The 18,272-nt window shown below is 47.7% G+C and overlaps 2 protein-coding genes across 10 annotated transcripts; both read left to right on the forward strand.

Annotated features, from left to right (window-relative positions):
• Nucleotides 1-916: 916 nt before the first annotated feature.
• Nucleotides 917-12,435, forward strand: LOC133347235 (uncharacterized). 9 transcript variants are annotated; one of them, XM_061559341.1, is made up of 9 exons: nucleotides 918-1,210; nucleotides 3,206-3,326; nucleotides 4,153-4,251; nucleotides 4,617-5,870; nucleotides 6,255-6,419; nucleotides 6,904-7,035; nucleotides 7,607-7,738; nucleotides 8,212-9,156; nucleotides 10,433-12,432. In XM_061559341.1, exons 2-9 carry the CDS (start codon nucleotides 3,269-3,271, stop codon nucleotides 11,647-11,649), a joined length of 4,002 nt encoding a protein of 1,333 aa, XP_061415325.1. In that variant the 5' UTR covers nucleotides 918-1,210; nucleotides 3,206-3,268; the 3' UTR covers nucleotides 11,650-12,432. The 9 variants fall into 9 exon arrangements, with proteins under 9 accessions (XP_061415327.1, XP_061415325.1, XP_061415319.1 ...); XM_061559335.1 differs by having other exon boundaries at nucleotides 3,118-3,383; nucleotides 10,433-12,430; XM_061559334.1 differs by having other exon boundaries at nucleotides 3,206-3,383; nucleotides 10,433-12,429.
• Nucleotides 12,436-12,508: 73 nt separating this feature from the next.
• LOC133347237 (dual specificity phosphatase 29-like) lies at nucleotides 12,509-18,246 on the forward strand. The gene is made up of 4 exons (XM_061559344.1): nucleotides 12,509-12,536; nucleotides 15,536-15,716; nucleotides 17,028-17,248; nucleotides 17,458-18,246. Exons 2-4 carry the CDS (start codon nucleotides 15,550-15,552, stop codon nucleotides 17,691-17,693), a joined length of 624 nt encoding a protein of 207 aa, XP_061415328.1. The 5' UTR covers nucleotides 12,509-12,536; nucleotides 15,536-15,549; the 3' UTR covers nucleotides 17,694-18,246.
• Nucleotides 18,247-18,272: the final 26 nt, after the last annotated feature.

Genomic DNA, 18,272 nt, shown 5'->3' on the forward strand with positions numbered 1-18,272 from the left:
GACAAACCTTACTAATTTGCTGTGTCAGGTGGTGGTGGGTTTAACGACACATTTATGGGATCTAACCAAAAAACCTCGGATCATATTGGTCATGAAAGTAAGCCTACGTTATCCTGTATACTTGGAGTTACCTATTTAAAATAGCGTCGTTGAGAATAATAAATAAAATAAGCAGACATGCCCTTTGACAAGCATAAGTACATTTTATGCACCCTGAGCCACATCGCCTCTTTGGAGGGCATAGCATCAGCAGCCTTCGTTTAATAAAAGCAAAACTGGACCAGTTTTGACATTGTCTTTCTCATCAATAGTCAGGCGTCGTCAAACAAATGCAGGTGAACTGGCAGATGTTTGGTCAATGACCCTCTCTGTTAGAGATGGATCCTAACACCTGTCTTCACACAAACATGCAACATTCCTGTGGAGGGAGCTGGTAGGAACGTTGGGTTGCTCGGTCAATGGCCAGGGTCAATGGTGGCGTGGTGTATTCCGCAAATATGCCTGACTGAGGGCGGGCACAAGGCGGCGTGAGTAGGTGAAACGTTGAGTTTTATAAGGGCACCACGGGGTGACCAGCCCCTCCCCACCCAGCCCCACCCCTCACCCAGCCCCACCCTCCCCATCCAGCCCCTCCTCACCCAGCCCCATCCCCACCTATCCCCTCCCACCCAGCCCCTCCCTGCACGACGGACGGACACAATAATCCCCTGTGGGCTGGTGTAACCTGGCGGTTCCTACCAGTATCATCATCATCTAGAATCTCGAGTGACAAACTTTGCCTTCTTTGCGGTATGTTGTCCTTCACCCCGGCTCATCCGATTAGCACGGTTGGCTACATGCGGTGAAAAACGAAGTTCAACACACATACACGTAGAACAACATCGGCCACCCACACCGTCCTCGTCAACGTGGAACGTTGGGCCCGATTTTGTCCCAACGTTGACCCGACGTTGACCCCGACGTTGCAGGGGTAACACGTGCCGGGTCTGTCCGCGTTTCCCACAAGCCTCTGCGTCGCGCGGTGCACCTCTGGGCCGGACAAGCAGCGCCGCTGTTACGCCGCCGAGATGAAGTTTTTCAGTGGCGATAATCGAGTTTTATAGGTAAAGATATAACGTGAATAGTAATAATAATTGAACGTGTAAGATTCTAATAAACGCGACGGGGCGCGTGTGGGATGCAAGGCGGGCTCCTTGGGCCATCACCGCGGGTGAGAGGCGCAGTAGGCCGCAACTGCCTCGCTCATCCCCCCTCTCCGTTCGTGCATTCACTCATTCATGCAATGTCTCATTCGTTCATTAACTCATTCACGTAGTTACAAATGTAACCTATTTGTACGTTAATTCGTTCACCTATTCGCTAGTGCATTGATTGAGACCTCGGGCAGTTCGCTCCCAGCGATGCATTTTATCCGTTCGTGCTAAGGGTTTCCACATTTCCCACGTCATATTCGCATGTATCTCAGCCTGTATCTATAAAGAAAAACTGCGCACGCTACTGTGATAAAGTGAAACATTACCGTTATCAGATATCGGCACTAAACAACTCCTGCCACCCGAACATCATTACAATTGCCGAACTGTTCGGGTATGACTCGGGAGAGGTGGCAACCAGAGGTCATGCACGAATGTACGTTCAGTATTCATACATACACTCATCACCTCAACCATTCATTGATTCATTCCGTGCATAAAATCATGGTTATTCGTCCATTCACTCATTTGCATACACAACGCTGTATACAATCTAATTATCGGTATCATTGTTCCCTGGACTTTATTGGAGCTTGAGTGTTCAAGTGATGTTGTCTATATTTCGGTGTTCTCGTATCTTTTTAAATCCTTTATATTAAGTTCACTTGCGTGCTTGCTTGCTTAGGACCGTGCAAATTTTTCGGTCGTTTTTTAAGCCACTTCCCGTGATCCAATCGAGCTGACATTTTGCACACAGACTCGGTGTGCGTGACAATTAATGTTCGTAAAAAAAAATTCAAAATTTTAACACTTTTTAGGACAAAAATATTATATTTAATTACCAATTGCTTAATGGTGCAATGTAATCATCTGACCCATATGTGGCAGCCATCTCAAGCCAGAGGACGAGAGGACTCTAGCCGCCACGCATATAAAGGATTTAGAGTGAAAAACTTTGTTTATACGGGTTATACTTATTATTACTAAAATTTTTGGGGAATACAAGATGTTTACGTGTGCCAAAATGTTAAGCGTTTAAAAATGCATTGAGAACGAACTGTACTTTGAACTTCTTTCGCACCGCACGGAGCCAAACGCGCTTGTCGGGAAGTGCGGGTTGTACCCAGTCGTTGGCCATAGTCGTGTATTGTTCAGGCGAGTCAATTCCATCTAATGTTCATTGTTAATTTAATTGAATAACTCGTGAGCCCAGTCACTCGTTTGCCCGTGAATCAATGTTTACTGTGCAGTAGTGGGGGTATAATAGCACTTGAATAAAGCTTAATCACAGGACTAATACACTTATTTTAAACACACTTCAAGTTCAAGTTAATTTATTAGGTATAGCCCTGTGAGCCATTCAGCTCTTGAATCGGGTGCAACCGCAACAAACAAAAAACAAAAACATGAACAAAAAACATCTTAAAGTGATAATGGGACTGAGTTTGTCTGTTATCCATTCATATATATTTCCCAGTACAGGTTATTAAAGATTGAGTAACTGCACGAGAAATGTAATACATCGTTAACATAACTACATATAGATGCCAGCTGTATAAGTCTTCGAGTCTAAAGATTTGCGTTTGCTATGTATGTGTCACTGGACACTGCACAGCCTTGCAAACGTATGTTCTATTTCAAGGGATATTCCATGTGAAATATTTTCATACGTTTGTACCATTACTCAAAGAGCATTATCAGCATTGGCGGCTCGTGACATTTCAACTAGATGGGGCTGTTGTGAGACCTCCCCGAGGCACAAATCAGACCTTGGTGATGCAGTGGTTTCTAAAATGAATAACTTAAAATGTTATCTTGATTAGGAAATCCACGTTGAAAGAATCATTATATTAAAAAATGTTAACACAACTTAACTATTTATTGAAAAGTTTTTTTTATTATAAAAATTATTTCTCATCTCCAGCTGCTTGGTGGGGCGGTGCCCCAACGTCCCAAGTGGACGAACCGCGCCTGATTATCAGTGCTAATTTCTTACTTTTTGGATTCCCCAGGTAAGAATGATTGAAAGCTTTGGAAGCTAAACTGCAAAGTTGAATTGAGGCTGATCGAGATAAATGGATGCCAACGATTCAGAGCCACCATCCACAGGAAGAACCTCAAGCCCAGGAGAGGGTGAGCAGTCTCGGACAGATGTAGGAGGAGGAATCTTTATTGACGCTGGTGACATTGGTGAGTCTCAGTGGGATAGACGAGGAGGTGGCAAAGTCACTCAGACGGTCACTCACCATGATGATTCAGTTTTGAATCAGCTGTCAGTGCTCTGAGCCAACCGAAAGCGAGTTTTCTGCCGCTGGTTTTGTTTGCAGGTTCTGTAGTGTAGTGAGCTAATTGGCATGACTGTCAAAAATAACTGTGCAATATAGCATTATGCTAAATGTTGATTTTTATTTTATTTTTCGAGTTCTGATGATTAAACATGTAGGTTTTTGAATACAGAAGGACACTGCGTTCTTTGCAGGGTATTGGGCAAGGTGGGCTAGTGTATATAAAATGCGTCTGAAGGGATTTCATGTTTCGTCACAGAGGTTCTTTGACACAAAGTGATGTACTGTTCACTTTGAAAGTTCCGAATAAAAATGATGCTGATAGCTCAGTTTGATTATAATTTCCAGTGCTCTGACATTGTATTTACCCCTGAATTCACTTGGACACCTCAAGCACAAGAGGTTGATCTCTTGCCTGGTTAAGAATTCAACATACCTACCTACACGGACACCTCTCATTGTCCCTTTAGTCTTGTAACTTGAGTTTTGTGTTCCACGTGCAGGTTTCCTGGTTGGGCTGCGTGTTGAGCTTTCGTTCTGTCAAGCTTTTACCAAGCACTGCTGCGGGTATTTTCAGGGTTTCAGCCTAACCCAGAAAAGTGCACTTAGGATTACAGTAGGCTGCTAAAAGCACGTGGTTAAATTTGTTTTACATGTTCATCCTTTGCCCTCAGCTTGCATGGAAAGAAGACGGCACCATGTATGTGCATTGTGTGGCAAAGTTTACCTGAGCGACTACAAGCTGAAGAAACATGAGAAAATAATGCACACAGGTGAGGTGGTGATCACTGTCACTTCTTCTCTCTTGCAAGAAAAAATATATATCCTTTGAGTATACTCTTAATTTAATGGAACATGTTAGAAATATCATCTAATTAATTTGTGCATTTGTATGTGACAGTAAAAAAAATATTTGAGTTTACATCATTTGAGGCCAATGCTAGATCAGTGTAAAAAAAATACTTTTATTCATCCAATTCTCTTGTGTTTTTAGGAGAATGTTGTACTGTATTCGCACTGCCACCTCACAGTCCGTTTTTGTTTGGAAATCCCACTCATATTTGTGATTCATCAACCCATGTTTAACATATTTTAAATAGTTTTAAGCCATATAGGCCACTCTCACTGTCATCTGCAGAAGCTGTTGAGAAGTTGCACGCTTGTCCTCGGTGTGGCCGTCACTACGAGACGGATGCCCTCCTGGCTGCACACCAGCTCACACATGCCCGCAACCGGCCCTTCCATTGTGAGCTCTGCGGCAAGAGCTACCTGCAAAAGCAGGCTCTGCTCTGTCATGCCAAGAGGGAGCACAGCAGCGAGCGCCCACACGGCTGCCACGAGTGCGGGAAGTCGTTTGTCCTCGCTTGGAGCCTCACGCAGCACCGCCGGCGTGTGCACGCCGTGTGTGGGACACGTCGCCCGCCCGTACAGCAACACCCACACGGTTGTGCGGAATGTGGCAAGGTGTTTTCTAGCACGTGTGGGCTGGTGTGCCATCACGCCACCCACTCCCAAACCCGGCCACACGAATGCGCGGAGTGCGGGAAACGTTTCAAGACGACGGAAGCTCTGTTTGGGCACGAGGCCCGGATCCACAATGCACAGAGCCGCCCATGCCTGTGCGAGGCATGCGGAAAGGCCTTCTTAAAAGTTGCGCAGTTGAAAGCCCACGAACGCACACACACAGGTGAGAGGCCGTATGTCTGCACAGTGTGTGGGAAGGCCTTCGCGCAGAGAAGCACCCTCGGCAGCCACGCAGCGACGCACAGCACGACGCAGGCCTTCGTGTGCGAGGAGTGCGGCAAGAGCTTTGCGCGCGCGACGGGGCTGGCCGCTCACCGGAGAACCCACACGGGCGGCTGGCGCCTCGAGTGCGGCTTCTGCGGCAAAGGCTTCTCCAACGCAGCGCTGCTTAGGACCCACGAGCGCAAGCACACGGGCGAGCGTCCCTTCGAGTGTGACGCGTGCGGCAAGGGCTTCAAGACGAAGGGCGCCCTCAAGGAACACGGACTGACGCACACGGGGGAGCGTGGCCACGCCTGCGCGCAGTGCGGGCGCCGCTTCTCGCAGCGCTCTGCCATGAAGCGGCACCTGCTGACCCACAGCGGCGAGCGGCCGTACGTGTGCACGGAGTGCGGGAGGAGTTTCAGGCAGTCGCGCAGTCTGGCCGTGCACCGGCGCACACACACGGGGGAGCGGCCGTACCCGTGCGCCGAGTGCGGGAAAAGGTTTCGTGCGTCGAAGACTCTGGCGAAACATCGACGCGTACATGCGAGGGGAGGCATCAGGCCAGAAATAATGGAGGTTGCATCAAAGAAGCACGCGTGTCAATTCTGCCATGAGTCATTTACCAGGGCTGCCTCACTGAAGAAGCACATGCTGAAGCACGGTGGTGAGTGCTTATAATGTGTGCACATACATATACAGCCATTTTTATCATTCCACTGCTGGTTGATTACCACCCCATGCTGATTTTGGGAATTATAATTATTTTACAACACTTGATAATGCTGGTCAGTGCTGACTGGTGCAGTTGCAGAAGACATATATTGGACCAAAATACAGTACTACACTGGATTTTTCTGCACTGCCCCATGCTGATAACGTAGCCCCACATCGGTCTATGACAACTGTTTACGCATGGCGTTCACCCAGACTCAGTCCTAGATAGTGCTTGATCTTGTGAAATTGTATTGCACTGCAAGTAGGAATTTCACGATTGTAGGCGCCTCTGTGAAACTTGGCAATTGGGTATGATTCTGTCTCTCATCTACAGAGGCTGGAGGGGATGAGAAGGGAGAGATGTTGATATTGCAGGAGAGCAGAGCGTGTGAAGAAGGAAAAGTGGCGGTTGTGTCGTCTGTGCCTGAGCTCCTCCAGGAGAGTGCAGCGCCGCATGGACAGCAGACGTGGCTGATTATGGGAGACCCAGACAGCCATGGTGAGGTTGTGCTGCACAAGTTGCACTTCTTACAAAGCAGTGGCTGTAACCATTTACCTATAAGAAGTGTCATGATCTTGGTGTGGAGACCAGACAGGATAAGCAGTGCAGATGTCCAGATGAGATCATGGGAAGTAAGTTGTGTCGATATGATTAGGCAAAAACGGCCATGCTGGGTGGGACATGTGCACGATGAAGGAGGGCCGATTACCGAGACAGACATTGGAGTGGTCTCATGAATCAAAAGACCAAAGTGAAGATCTAAGAGAAGTTCGTAGGGTACTGTCTGGACAGATGACTGCAGCAGCTGTGGGATCTGATGGAGGGTGGAAAACGTTGGTGAGGTGCGGTGGCATGAACGGCTTTAACTATGATGATGTCTTGATCATGATAAATTATTGTATGTGTTAGGCAAAACACCCTTTGCAAACCACAGACGTGTATAATGATGGATGGCTCATTCGGATGTCTGTTCGGATGGCAGGCCTCGTGGGTGGGCAGCACGTAGAGAGCCCTGTTGTGGGCCAGCAGGTGATGTTTGTCTTGCAGTCCGGGAATGGCAATGTTCAGGAGACCTGGGATGGCCTGCAACTGTTGGTGGAGAATAGGACTGCAGGTAAGGTGGTTTTGTCTTTTAAAATGATAAAGTAACACAAACAACACACAGCTTTTGTTTGTATGTGTCATTTATTAAACCAGGAGATTAACTAAACCCACTGAGACTCATGAAACATTGTCTCTTTTGCAAGGGAGATCTGGGTGTCATTTTATTAATGTATACCCGGGCTCTGTGTGCGGGCTGTCCAACGTGAGTTTGGAATTTTGTTATTGATAAAAAAATTTACTTGAGTTTTGGGAGTGTTAATGGTGTTTAGGCTGGCCCGGATTGTATAAGAAACTCACAGATGCTCGACATATATGGCTATAGTTTTATTACAAGGTACTGCCTGTCCAGTAGGGCAATATTAAAGCCGCATTTATTGCTGTCTCATTCTAGTTAAGAGTGTGGATATGCCAGTCACTGGTATTTTAAGCTCCAAAATATATTACGTCCCATGACTTCCGTTCTCAAGCCTTCACCTCTCCATGCGGCCTGACTAAAGTGCACCTACCGTAGCACCATTTCTGTCATATAGTCAATGCCACTTTACCGTAAATGTTCCTGTGTGTGTGTGTCACGGCACAAGACGGGCACCATCCCTGTGGTGGTGATCTCTGTGGTTCCACAGAGGAGCGGTTCGTGGCGGTGGAGGAGGGAAGCAAAGCGTATGAGATGTGTTCTGAGGTGGAAATAGAAGTCCCAGGTGGAGGTGCGTTGTGTGAGTTTTATTTTCAAACTTAAGACAACCTTGTGTTTTTTTTTGCTACTTATTTTATTACCTATACATCACACCCATTATTTAGAGATATAATTTTGACTTAAGAAAAAATAAGTTACCTTGGGCAGACCACATTAGCTGGAAGAGCTGATGGTCAACGGATGAGATTGGTGACAAAATTGTATCCAAAAGAGCAAACGTGCCCAAGAGAATGACAACCATGGAGATGGAGCTGTGACATTGGCTCTTGTGTGGGAGTGAGGTGGGTATTGTGGGACCATGGCAGATGGTCACGGCGTCTTTCGGATCTCTTTTCCTGTGAGGGAAGTGAGCACAGGGCAGACAGTACAGTGAGGATAGATAATAAAGGCACAAGTATATGGAGGATTGTGTAAGATCGGAAAGTTTTCACTTTCTTGTACACTTATACCATGATCCACGATAATCTGAGTGTACTGCGCTTGCTTCTACAGGTTCAGGAGAGAACGTCTCGGATATAGGAGGCACCTTGAGCTACGAGCAGGTGGAGGAGTCGCAAGAAAGCCTGGCTCCAGAAGAGAACCTCGATGCTGATGTAGTTGGGATGGGGTCCACAGAGGTACAAGGCTTACAGAAAGACCTTCCGCAAGAAACTCATCCAGCAAAAGCTTTTGAGGCAACCGAAGATGATTGTACAATGTCTGGAGAGACTGAGAACGTGGTGACAGGGACTGCACTTGTAAAATATGTCCATGCTGGAGAGGACGTTGTGGAGTTTGTACACACAGATGGCTCGAAAGAAGATCCATTTCCCATGGAACATCTTCAGGCTGGTGAAACCTGCTTAAGGTCTGAGGAGATGGATATCTCACAGGCACAGCTGACCCTAGAGATGCATCGCAAGGCTGAAGATGCTGTATGTTACGGAGAAATGGAGAATGTCAAAGAAGATAAAGCTGAAGTAAAGGACCCGCATGCTGGAGAAGTCTTCTATACGACTAATAATATGGAGAACTCGCAGACAGAGCCAGCTCCACTATATCTCTATACCGAAGAAGTAGCCATGGAGTCTGGAGAGGTGCAGGACTTCCAAAAAGCTCTAGTACCTTTGAAGGACTGCCAGGCTGAACAACATTGCCTCATAGCTGGAGAGATGGAAAACTTGCAGGCAGAGCTGGCTGCAGGAGATCCCCAAACAGGAGGAGCTGGTACGGCATCTAAAGACTTTAAAGATTTGGAACAAGCGTCAACTGTAGAAGAGGACTTGTGGGCTGGAAAAAACAGCTTCAGACCTGAAGAGGTGCAACAGGATGCAGGAGTGGCTCCTGAGGCTGGAGGATCTTACATTGGGCCTGAAGACTTCTCAATTGGAGAGGCAGGGCAGCAGAGTGCGCAATTGCTGGTCAAGACCAATATTTGTTCGGGGAATGGAAACAATGGTATGTTAGTTTCACACACACAATTTAAGCATCTAAATTTAATTCCTTAATAAAACTGCATTGGGTTTGACAAGACGTGTCTCCCAAGTCCGACATGTCACTTCTTGCAAGGTAAGTCGGTAGAACACAGAGTTGCACAATTGCAGTGGATTTTCCAGGCATAGTGGCGTACGCTTTTAATCCAGCAATTTGGAGGCAAGGTTTGGTGGAACAAGCACTCGTCATTGTGTGATGTGAGACTTATGAACCCGCTGGGCTATAAAGTGGCCAGCAGATAGTAGCACATCAAGTCTGTTCATGAACCCATCTGTGCAGAACGGCCAGTTTTATCCATTGAAATGCTTGGGCTTTCTCAGCGAACCCTTTGTTTCCTGCATCTTACTAACACAGCTGTGTCTCAATGTCATCTGATCGCTGCTGCAAAAATAAGAAAATTAGTGGGAGAATCTTACCCATGCTGGCTTGCGCACCTAGTGTCCGTCTTAGTTATACACGAAACCCTTGCCCATCGTGGCATGGGTTATGTTCTGGAATTAGCTGCAATCGGCAAAACTCAGGCAAATGGGAAAACTAGGATTTGGTTCACCGTTTGTAATACGACACCCACCCCTCCTTTATTTTACTTTGCCCTATATTAACCTAAACATGAAACCGAACGTAATTTAACGTAATATATGATTAAGATGTTCTATAGTGTTAGTGTAACTCGTACAGTAAATGTATAGAATGTGAAACATAATACAGTGTACTGCGCTATACACGTATACCTAAAAATTAATCTGAAAATAACATGGTTAATTAAGCATCACTCACCTTTCACAAGTCGCTCTAGTAATTCAACTTTCTCAGAGACATCACCTGCCGCTGCTTCTTTTCACTATATTCACAACCACTTAATTTTATTTTAGGGGCCACTGCAAAATAACTAAGGGCACTGATAAAGTAAGAAAAATTGTGCGGCTCAACCCCCACTGCCTTACTGGATGCTGGAAGCACGTGAACTGGGACCCGCAATGGACTTCACGAGAGACGAGATGGAGACAAGACGGCGTGTGTGTACTTCCGTGGCAGCATCATCTCGAGTAGCACAGTTACGATGCGCACAGGAATCTCGCAGACAGCCGTGAATGGTCAAGTGACAGGGGCGTGATTGGCGAAGTGTACCTCAATAAATTTTCCGCGAATAGTCAAATCCGCAATGGAAAAACCCGCAATGGGAAAAGTTTTGGTGTATATTAATTTTGCCTATGGCTTCCCCTCTCTTTCCACGTGGCAGGTTCTGCACCTCGTGCTTTTGCAGAAAGGTCATATATTGAAGAGACTGAAAAGGTGGATGCTGGGGAGATGGTCTCCATAGACTCCTCTTCATTGTCCTTCCAAAGTGAGTTAGCTGGGTCATCTGTAGGTTGCAAAGTGAAGACTCGAAAGTGTGTTAAGTGCACGGGGAATTTTGCATTCTCAGGCCACCTAGAGAGGAGGTGCACTGACAGGCATTTGTGTACATGTGAGACATTCAGAAAAGACTTGAAGAGGCCTCGTAACCTGGCCTGGCATCGGAAAAGCCACTTGATGACGAGTTCACCCTCTTTTGAGTCTCATGGTAAGGAGTTGCCTGAGAGTCACAAGAAGAGTGATAGGGGGAAAAAGATGTTGGCATGTGCAAAGGAATTGGGGATAAAATCGAGCCTCGTCTCTCAATTGAGAATCCACATTGGGGAATGGCCTTTAAAATGCAGCCATTGTGGGAAAGGCTTCATGATCCCATCTGTGCTGAAGATTCATGAGCGGACGCACACCGGTGAGAGGCCGTACATGTGCGCGGTGTGCGGGAAGGCCTTCGCGCAGAGAAGCACCCTCGGCAGCCACGCAGCGACGCACAGCACGACGCAGGCCTTCGTGTGCGAGGAGTGCGGCAAGAGCTTTGCGCGCGCGACGGGGCTGGCCGCTCACCGGAGAACCCACACGGGCGGCTGGCGCCTCGAGTGCGGCTTCTGCGGCAAAGGCTTCTCCAACGCGGCGCTGCTTAAGACCCACGAGCGCAAGCACACTGGCGAGCGTCCCTTCGAGTGCGACGCGTGCGGCAAGGGCTTCAAGACGAAGGGCACCCTCAAGGAACACGGACTGACGCACACGGGGGAGCGTGGCCACGCGTGCGCGCAGTGCGGGCGCCGCTTCTCGCAGCGCTCTGCCATGAAGCGGCACCTGCTGACCCACAGCGGCGAACGACCGTACGTGTGCGCGGAGTGCGGGAGGAGTTTCAGGCAGTCGCGCAGTCTGGCCGTGCACCGGCGCACGCACACGGGGGAGCGGCCGTATCCGTGCGACGAGTGTGGGAAGAGGTTCCGGGCGTCGAAGACTCTGGTAAAACATCGACGCTTACATGCGAGGGGGAGCAGCTTTGCTCTAGTAGAGAGGCAGGGTGAGGCGGTAGTGCCTGAACATATGGCACGTTCTGAAGAAGAGGAGCTTTTCTCACACCCAGATCACACGTAATGGACTTCTCCCAGCAACTTTGACACCAGATCAGGCTCGTCTACTTCAAGGAAAAAGCCTGCGTATGCCTGGCTTGGTATTTGAGTGATAACCATAGAGAGAAGTCTCTCATCTTGATACACTAAACATATGCAACACAAACACGTGCAGTGCAACAACACGGAATACAATTAGTATGCTGGTGGACTGTGGGTAATAAAATGTATAGACCAGAATTTACCTTGCTACCAAAAAATAAAGCAACATGTTCATCAGGAATACTGTTTCCCAGATGCGTGTATTTGAGCAGGACAGTGTTTTGTGTGTGTTTCTTTGTTTGTTTGTTTTGTTTACTTGCAGTGGCCTTTATCTGCCAAATTGTTCTGCTTTGTTGCTTAACCAGCTTCTCAAGGGTACCAAGTTGATGGTCTTGGCACTCATTAATGAGTGCAAGAAACAATATTCATTTGGTTTGTTGCTTTAATTTGGCATACACAAACTAAATAAAACGTTTAGTTTAATTGTTAGGTGAAAAACACTGCAAGGCAAATACAGACTGTCAGTGTGATTAAGAGGCTGTTGAAGGGACTTGAAAAGTCATGTGATTACATTTGTCAGTGGCCATTCTCACATAAGGTGCCAGAATTCATGGCAAGAGTTATAATTGGAAACTTTGTTGACATTGCAACAACTGGGATCTCAGAGAAGGAATTGGTGATGAGATCGCGTCTAAAAGCACTGGCTCTGATGACCTAACATCGACCTTAATTTGCATGTCCTTTATTGGCACTGTACTGTGTGGGTTTATTTATGTAGTTGGCCTCTGCCAGCCAGGCTAATTTAGGCACAGACTTGGTCCAGTTATTGCCCGACTTTGTAATCTTGCAGAGGCTGGTGTCGGCTGTGGGGTGAGTTCCATGCAGACTTTGCATGTGCTCTTAGGGTCAACCATTGTTTTCATGTGTATATATGCATGTGTGTAGGTCGAATCAGCCTTAAATGAGTCCGGGGTGTGGTGTGTAAACATCAGTACTGAGTAGACGTGCAACCAGGCGTGGCGTTAGCCACAACAACCCCTTAATGGTTCGCCGTGCTGGCTTGAGGTGCTCACTAAAAGCACTTGCCCCAACAGCATGTGCAGGTTGCACGAGTGATCTTTGTGTATACTTATATTGTGTCCATGTTTGTGAGTGGGATTGGGAAAGAAGGAGGACTAGGTCCCCGCTGCCACCACCCCTGTCAAGAATTAAATGAATAAAACCACACATAATCATGGTAGTGGTGATGATGGTAATGGTATTTATTGTATGTAGAACTTCTTTCGCACCATACGTAGCCAACCGTGCTAATCGGAGGTGCGGGGGAAGGACGACAAACTAAACACAAACTGCAGTTATAAAGAAATGAGTTTTCAATCTAGATTTAAAAGTGCATCGCTTCAGTGGCTTCCTAATATCGGGAGGAAGAGCATTCCAAACGGCCGCAGAAGCGCATCTGAAAGCGCGCATTCCAGTGACCGTCTTTGTTCGATGATTAGCCAGAAGCCGCTGCGAGGATGACCGGAGTTCGCGGGATGGTTTATGCTCATTGAGATCAGCAAGGCATTGTGGTTCATTTGTGGGAAGCACTTTGTGTGTAATGAGAACTTTGCGTAATTGTAGCGGTGCTTATTATGGTGACGATATTGGTGCATATGGTGGTATTGATCAACGGTAGTTATGGGTATTATTCCTTTCTTACTTAATGCCATCCAGTTCTTGTGCCTCTCGCTGGAGCTGGTGTATACTTATGAATGCAAGTGGTGTGTATGTGTGCGTGGTGTTTCTGTCATTACACTCCACCTGACTAGTCATGTGACGTTCCTTTTGTTTCTGGAGATTGTGTTTAGTGCCAAATGCACACTTTGCCCAAACACAATGACTTTTAGATTTGTCCAATTGTAATGATGAACATTGGCACATTTTCTCCAAACACAGTAAAATCTGGCCGCACCTGAATTAGTCCTTGAATTTTGCACGAGGAGATCTGTGGCTTAGGGATATGAACAGGGGGCTAATAATCCTACATTCAAGTATATGTAAAATGAATAGGGTACTGTAAGTGGAATCAATAATCATAGGCAGAGGAAGAAAGGAAAGTTTTCAATCGTAACTTTAAACGGAGGAAGGAGTTGGCATACAGACGACGAGACGGGCAGAAAAGTGTTAACCTTATCGGCTCCATGGTGGCGAGATGCTAACTACCTCGCCTGGTATATTGGAGTTTGTGGGTTCGACCCCGACGCCTGTACATTTGAAGTTTGCATGTTCTTCCCGTAGTCGCGTGGATGTTTCTCCCGGTCCTCCGGTGATTCCCTCCACATTTAGAAATATGCGTTTCGAGTGTTTGGCCGCTGTAAATTTCCACACGATAAGCCGCTTCGTTGAGCTATTATTCGTGACCAGGTCCCTTCTGAAAATGAGCTATCTCGCTCAGTGGGCATTACCTGGTAGTAATAAATTGGTTTCACTAAAAATACTGACAGATGGCTTTTGTGACTGGAGCAGAGGTTATAAGGAGGAAAACAAAGTGAGGTAGGGGTAGATGGCAGGAGCATTTATATATATAAAATCGCGAATCTGTCTGTCTGTGGGTCGCCGGACCATACGCAGTTTCATTGGACGGCGGTTGCCCCTGGCAACGGGTAGCGACGCCTTCGCCGCTTTCATTGGACGGCGGTTGCCCCTGGCAACGGGTAGCGACGCCTTCGCCGCGGGGTGGACGCCATTTTTAATTCCCGTTAAAAATAAGCGCACGCATTAACACGCGACTGAGGTAAATTCATCAAAGTTTCACGTCCTCTTCATTCCCCCCCCACCACAATGTGTGCAATTACTATTATAGGGTCGGTAGATTATAAAATTATAGCGATTAGACAGTATTATTGTAGCGCGGGGGGGGGGGGGGGAACGTCACCCGTACCCAGCCTCAGCCGGGTGGGCAATTTAGGCGAGGCCGGAGGCTCTGCACGGTGCTAGGCCTCGACACCCACCACGCGACTCTGAGGTAAATTCATCAAAGTTTCACGTCCTCTACAGAGTGGTGAGGGAGGGAGAGTGGTGAGGGAGGGAGAGTGGTGAGGGAGGGAGAGTGGTGAGGGAGGGACTCAGCCTCAAAACGAGTAACTGGTGTGGCGTATTAACATCGCCACTGGGGAGACAAAGGCGGCCGGGCGTGGTGGATACAAGTCCCGGGCGAAGCCGGGTAGTACAGCTAGTGTCCATATAAATTATGGAAGAACATTGCTGTAAGAGAGTTCTGAGGATTTGATATTATGGTCCCATTCCAAAGGCAGAAGAGAGAAGTTTGGCAGCAGCATTCAGGATCATTGAAATGTTTCGACGATGTATTTGGTGTAGCTGTAGATGATGTTAAAATAGTCAATGGGAAAGATGGCGAAGGCATGGATAAGGGTCTTGGCAGCGGATAGGGAAAGGGAGTGCCAGGTGATGGCACATGCTGTGTAGTTCGGGGGCAGTTTTTGCCCAACTTCCTAGCAACCTTTAAAACGTCTTCTTGTGATGATTGGGTAGTCAACAATATGCTTTCCAAAATCTGTCGAGGTGGCACAGTGGTTAGACCACATGGCTTGCAAATGGAAGGTTTTTTATTTTAAAATCCTGGTTGAGGAATCAACTAAATTCTTCATCCCATGGGAGGATGAAATAATGAGTACCACTTTGTGGGAAGTCGGAACTTTTTCTATAACATCTTTATAAGGATTCTAGAATTTTCACCGTTGGCTTGGGGCCATAAACAGATAAGCACCCCACCCCCTTGCTTATTGGTGTAGACATCTCATTTGATTCTCACGTCCTGTATCATAGTTCACCCTGAAAATTAATCCTAACTTGACAAATTATTACAGTTATAACCGCAGGCATGGCAAGGAAGACGGGGATGGGTGGTGTCATGCCTCGTCATGAAGAGGAAGATGAAGAAGGCGCAAATCCGCCGGGCATGATTGAGCTTAAGAAGCTGCTGCGCTCAGGAGGCGCTCGATACGAACACATGGACGAGGTGTTTCCTGATGTCTACATTGGCAATGAGTAAGGAGCAAAGCGCATGGCTTGGTCCCAAAGTAGGGCATTCAACAGTCCCATGTCCACTGTGGGTGCAACGTGGCAATGTCTCGGGCCACAAAAAAAAACACTGGTTTTATTGTCAAAACACGGATCAATTCCCAGGTTATTAAAGTGCACGAATATCCACCTGCTTGCTAATTATACTGACAGAATAGTTTTTTTTTAACTATGGCCATTAAAGGGTCATCTGGTGGAATAGCGCAACACTACAGTTGCACACGTGAATAAACAACCACGATTGTGGCAACTGCTGAAATTGCAAGCATGTGGAAGCTCACCTCGGTTCACGAGACGATTCCACCTTCCTAACACATTTTCCACTGGCGCATCCGAGCCGTGCCTTGTGCCGGACTCTGTGAGCCCAAAGCTTGTGTGACAGGCGTGTAGCATTAACTGGATGAATTATCACCAAAGTTGTAGTCCCCGTTTGAAGAATTCACTTAGAGGTAGTCCCTCTGCAGGATCGGTCTCCACTGCCACGTAGCTCCACCCCACTGGGCAGTCTTAGCAAGGGACACGCCCACCACCTCTGGTTTTGGCCAGACTGCAGAGAGGTGCGCTGTGTCTCAGCTTGTACTGCATTGATGTCCAGGCTTCGGAGTTTTTATTTATTTCAGCCTCATTCAGTGTATGACTGAACTCCAGCCTGTTGAGCCCCGTTTCAGGATTCTCCTTGCGACAATGCACGGCCAGATGTTTCAAGATAAATGGGGACAGCTCATAATCATGTTCTGCTGACCCAGGAAATGCCAAGAGTCAGTGTCCGTATTCGATATGCCAATGAGGCTTTGCGAGCTTGGCCTGCTGCTCCTGTCTCCCGACTGCAGCCGTGTGTCCCAGATGTTTTAAATGAAAAACATTTTTAAACAACGTTAAGTGCGTGAATGTATGTTGAACTTCTTTTGCACCGTACATAGCCAACCGTGCTAATCGGAGGTGTGAATGTGCTAGGTTCGGCTTTTTACATTAATAATTTGTATTCAAATGTATGACTATGTAATGTTAAAATATGGCTGAGAAGTTGCGACGCCGTAGAGTGAGTGACATGGCACATCTCTGTGCTGGGGTAACCCCTTGAGATCGTTGTGAGGTTGGTTCAGTTAAATCGGGGGTCACAATACTTCTGAATCCAGCCCTCGAGAAAAACGAATCGAGAACTGCACCACCAAAGTGGGCCGCCATGCGGACAGAGAGTTCTCAAACTCGGCCCGGTACGAGTTCGACAGTTCCATTAAAACCAAGCTCATTCGTTGATACACCCAATCCGTGACTCAGGAATGCAGCTCACGACCTACGGCGCCTCGGCTCCATGGGCTTTACGCACGTCCTGAATGCGGCGCATGGCTCTGGCTGCCCGGCCGTGGGGCCCGAGTATTACGCACGTGTGGGTGATGTCGCCTACCTGGGCCTGCCCGCCGATGACTTCCCCAGCTACGATATGCGTCCTCACCTGGTGCCAGCATCGGACTTCATCCACGCAGCTCTACAAGCGCACGGTGAAATGCAAAAAGTTTCGGATGTTGCCAAAATGTCACCATCGCATATTTCCATCGTTGTCCTCTGCGCTGTGCGTCTCGTATTCAAACGCGAGTGCTCGTCCACTGAGCGATTCACTGCTCACTGCACCGCGTATGTCTCTCGCCAGGTCGCATGCTCGTGCACTGCGTGATTCACTGCTCACTGCACCGCGTGCGTCTCTCGCCAGGTCGCGTGCTCGTCCACTGCGTGATGGGCCGCAGCCGCTCGGCATCCCTCGTCCTCGCCTACCTCATGCTGCGCGTGGGCCTTCGCCTCCGCGCTGCCGTGCGTGCCCTGCTCGCCCACCGCTCCATCTTCCCCAACGACGGCTTCCTCCGCCAGCTGATCGACCTGGACCGGGAACTGCTGTGCCAACGTCGACAGCCTGACTCCGTGTCACATGGGGAAGCGCTCGGGATTTAGCTCGAGATTGTGGTACAAGAGCAGTTTCCCAACGCAGAAAGTTCAGTGAGAACAATCCGCCAGCACTATTGAGATCCTGCATTCAATCCCCATGGTTCAGCGTAGGATGAATGAATTCAGTTTAATGGCACCGATGCAAAACTGTCAAGATCCTGGCTCGGAGCTGTCTTTCTCTCGTGGGGCTTCTAATTGTAATTTCAGACATGAATTCACCACTGCTGATATCCTGAGTTAAAGTCGTGGGGATCAGCATGAATTTGTGGCTCAGGGGTGAATTAATTCATAGGGCTAGCTGAAGATCTGGGTAATAGTCTGCGGTTGAGTGATACAGGCCTGTGCGCAGTGCTCGGGGGATGGTGGATCGTGCAAGCCTCACAGACAAATTCCACTGAAGCCGTGGGACTCCTCACCTGGAATGCTGTTGAATGGATATCGGTGAGGGGCCCACGGATAGAAAATAAGTGAAGGAATTGCACTTTTAATTTGTGGACTCGCTGTGATTTTGTTCATGTAAATATACATTTGTTTGGTTTAATTTCAACTGTAAAGCCTAATCTGACAATAAGTTATTGTGTGTGT

The sequence above is a fragment of the Lethenteron reissneri genome, chromosome 25 (assembly GCF_015708825.2).
Source record: "Lethenteron reissneri isolate LAM-NWPU_2019-01 chromosome 25, ASM1570882v1, whole genome shotgun sequence".
Classification (NCBI taxonomy): domain Eukaryota; kingdom Metazoa; phylum Chordata; class Hyperoartia; order Petromyzontiformes; family Petromyzontidae; genus Lethenteron; species Lethenteron reissneri.

Bases quoted from the DNA above. Each gene is read 5' to 3' on its own strand.
- LOC133347235 (XM_061559335.1), top strand. From the start codon at position 3,269: ATGGATGCCAACGATTCAGAGCCACCATCCACAGGAAGAACCTCAAGC. The intron at 3,384-4,152 runs GTGAGTCTCAGT...CTTTGCCCTCAG, and splicing joins TATTGACGCTGGTGACATTG to CTTGCATGGAAAGAAGACGG. The intron at 9,157-10,432 runs GTATGTTAGTTT...TCCACGTGGCAG, and splicing joins TTCGGGGAATGGAAACAATG to GTTCTGCACCTCGTGCTTTT.
- LOC133347237 (XM_061559344.1), top strand. From the start codon at position 15,550: ATGGCAAGGAAGACGGGGATGGGTGGTGTCATGCCTCGTCATGAAGAG. The intron at 15,717-17,027 runs GTAAGGAGCAAA...TCCGTGACTCAG, and splicing joins GATGTCTACATTGGCAATGA to GAATGCAGCTCACGACCTAC. The intron at 17,249-17,457 runs GTGAAATGCAAA...GTCTCTCGCCAG, and splicing joins CGCAGCTCTACAAGCGCACG to GTCGCGTGCTCGTCCACTGC.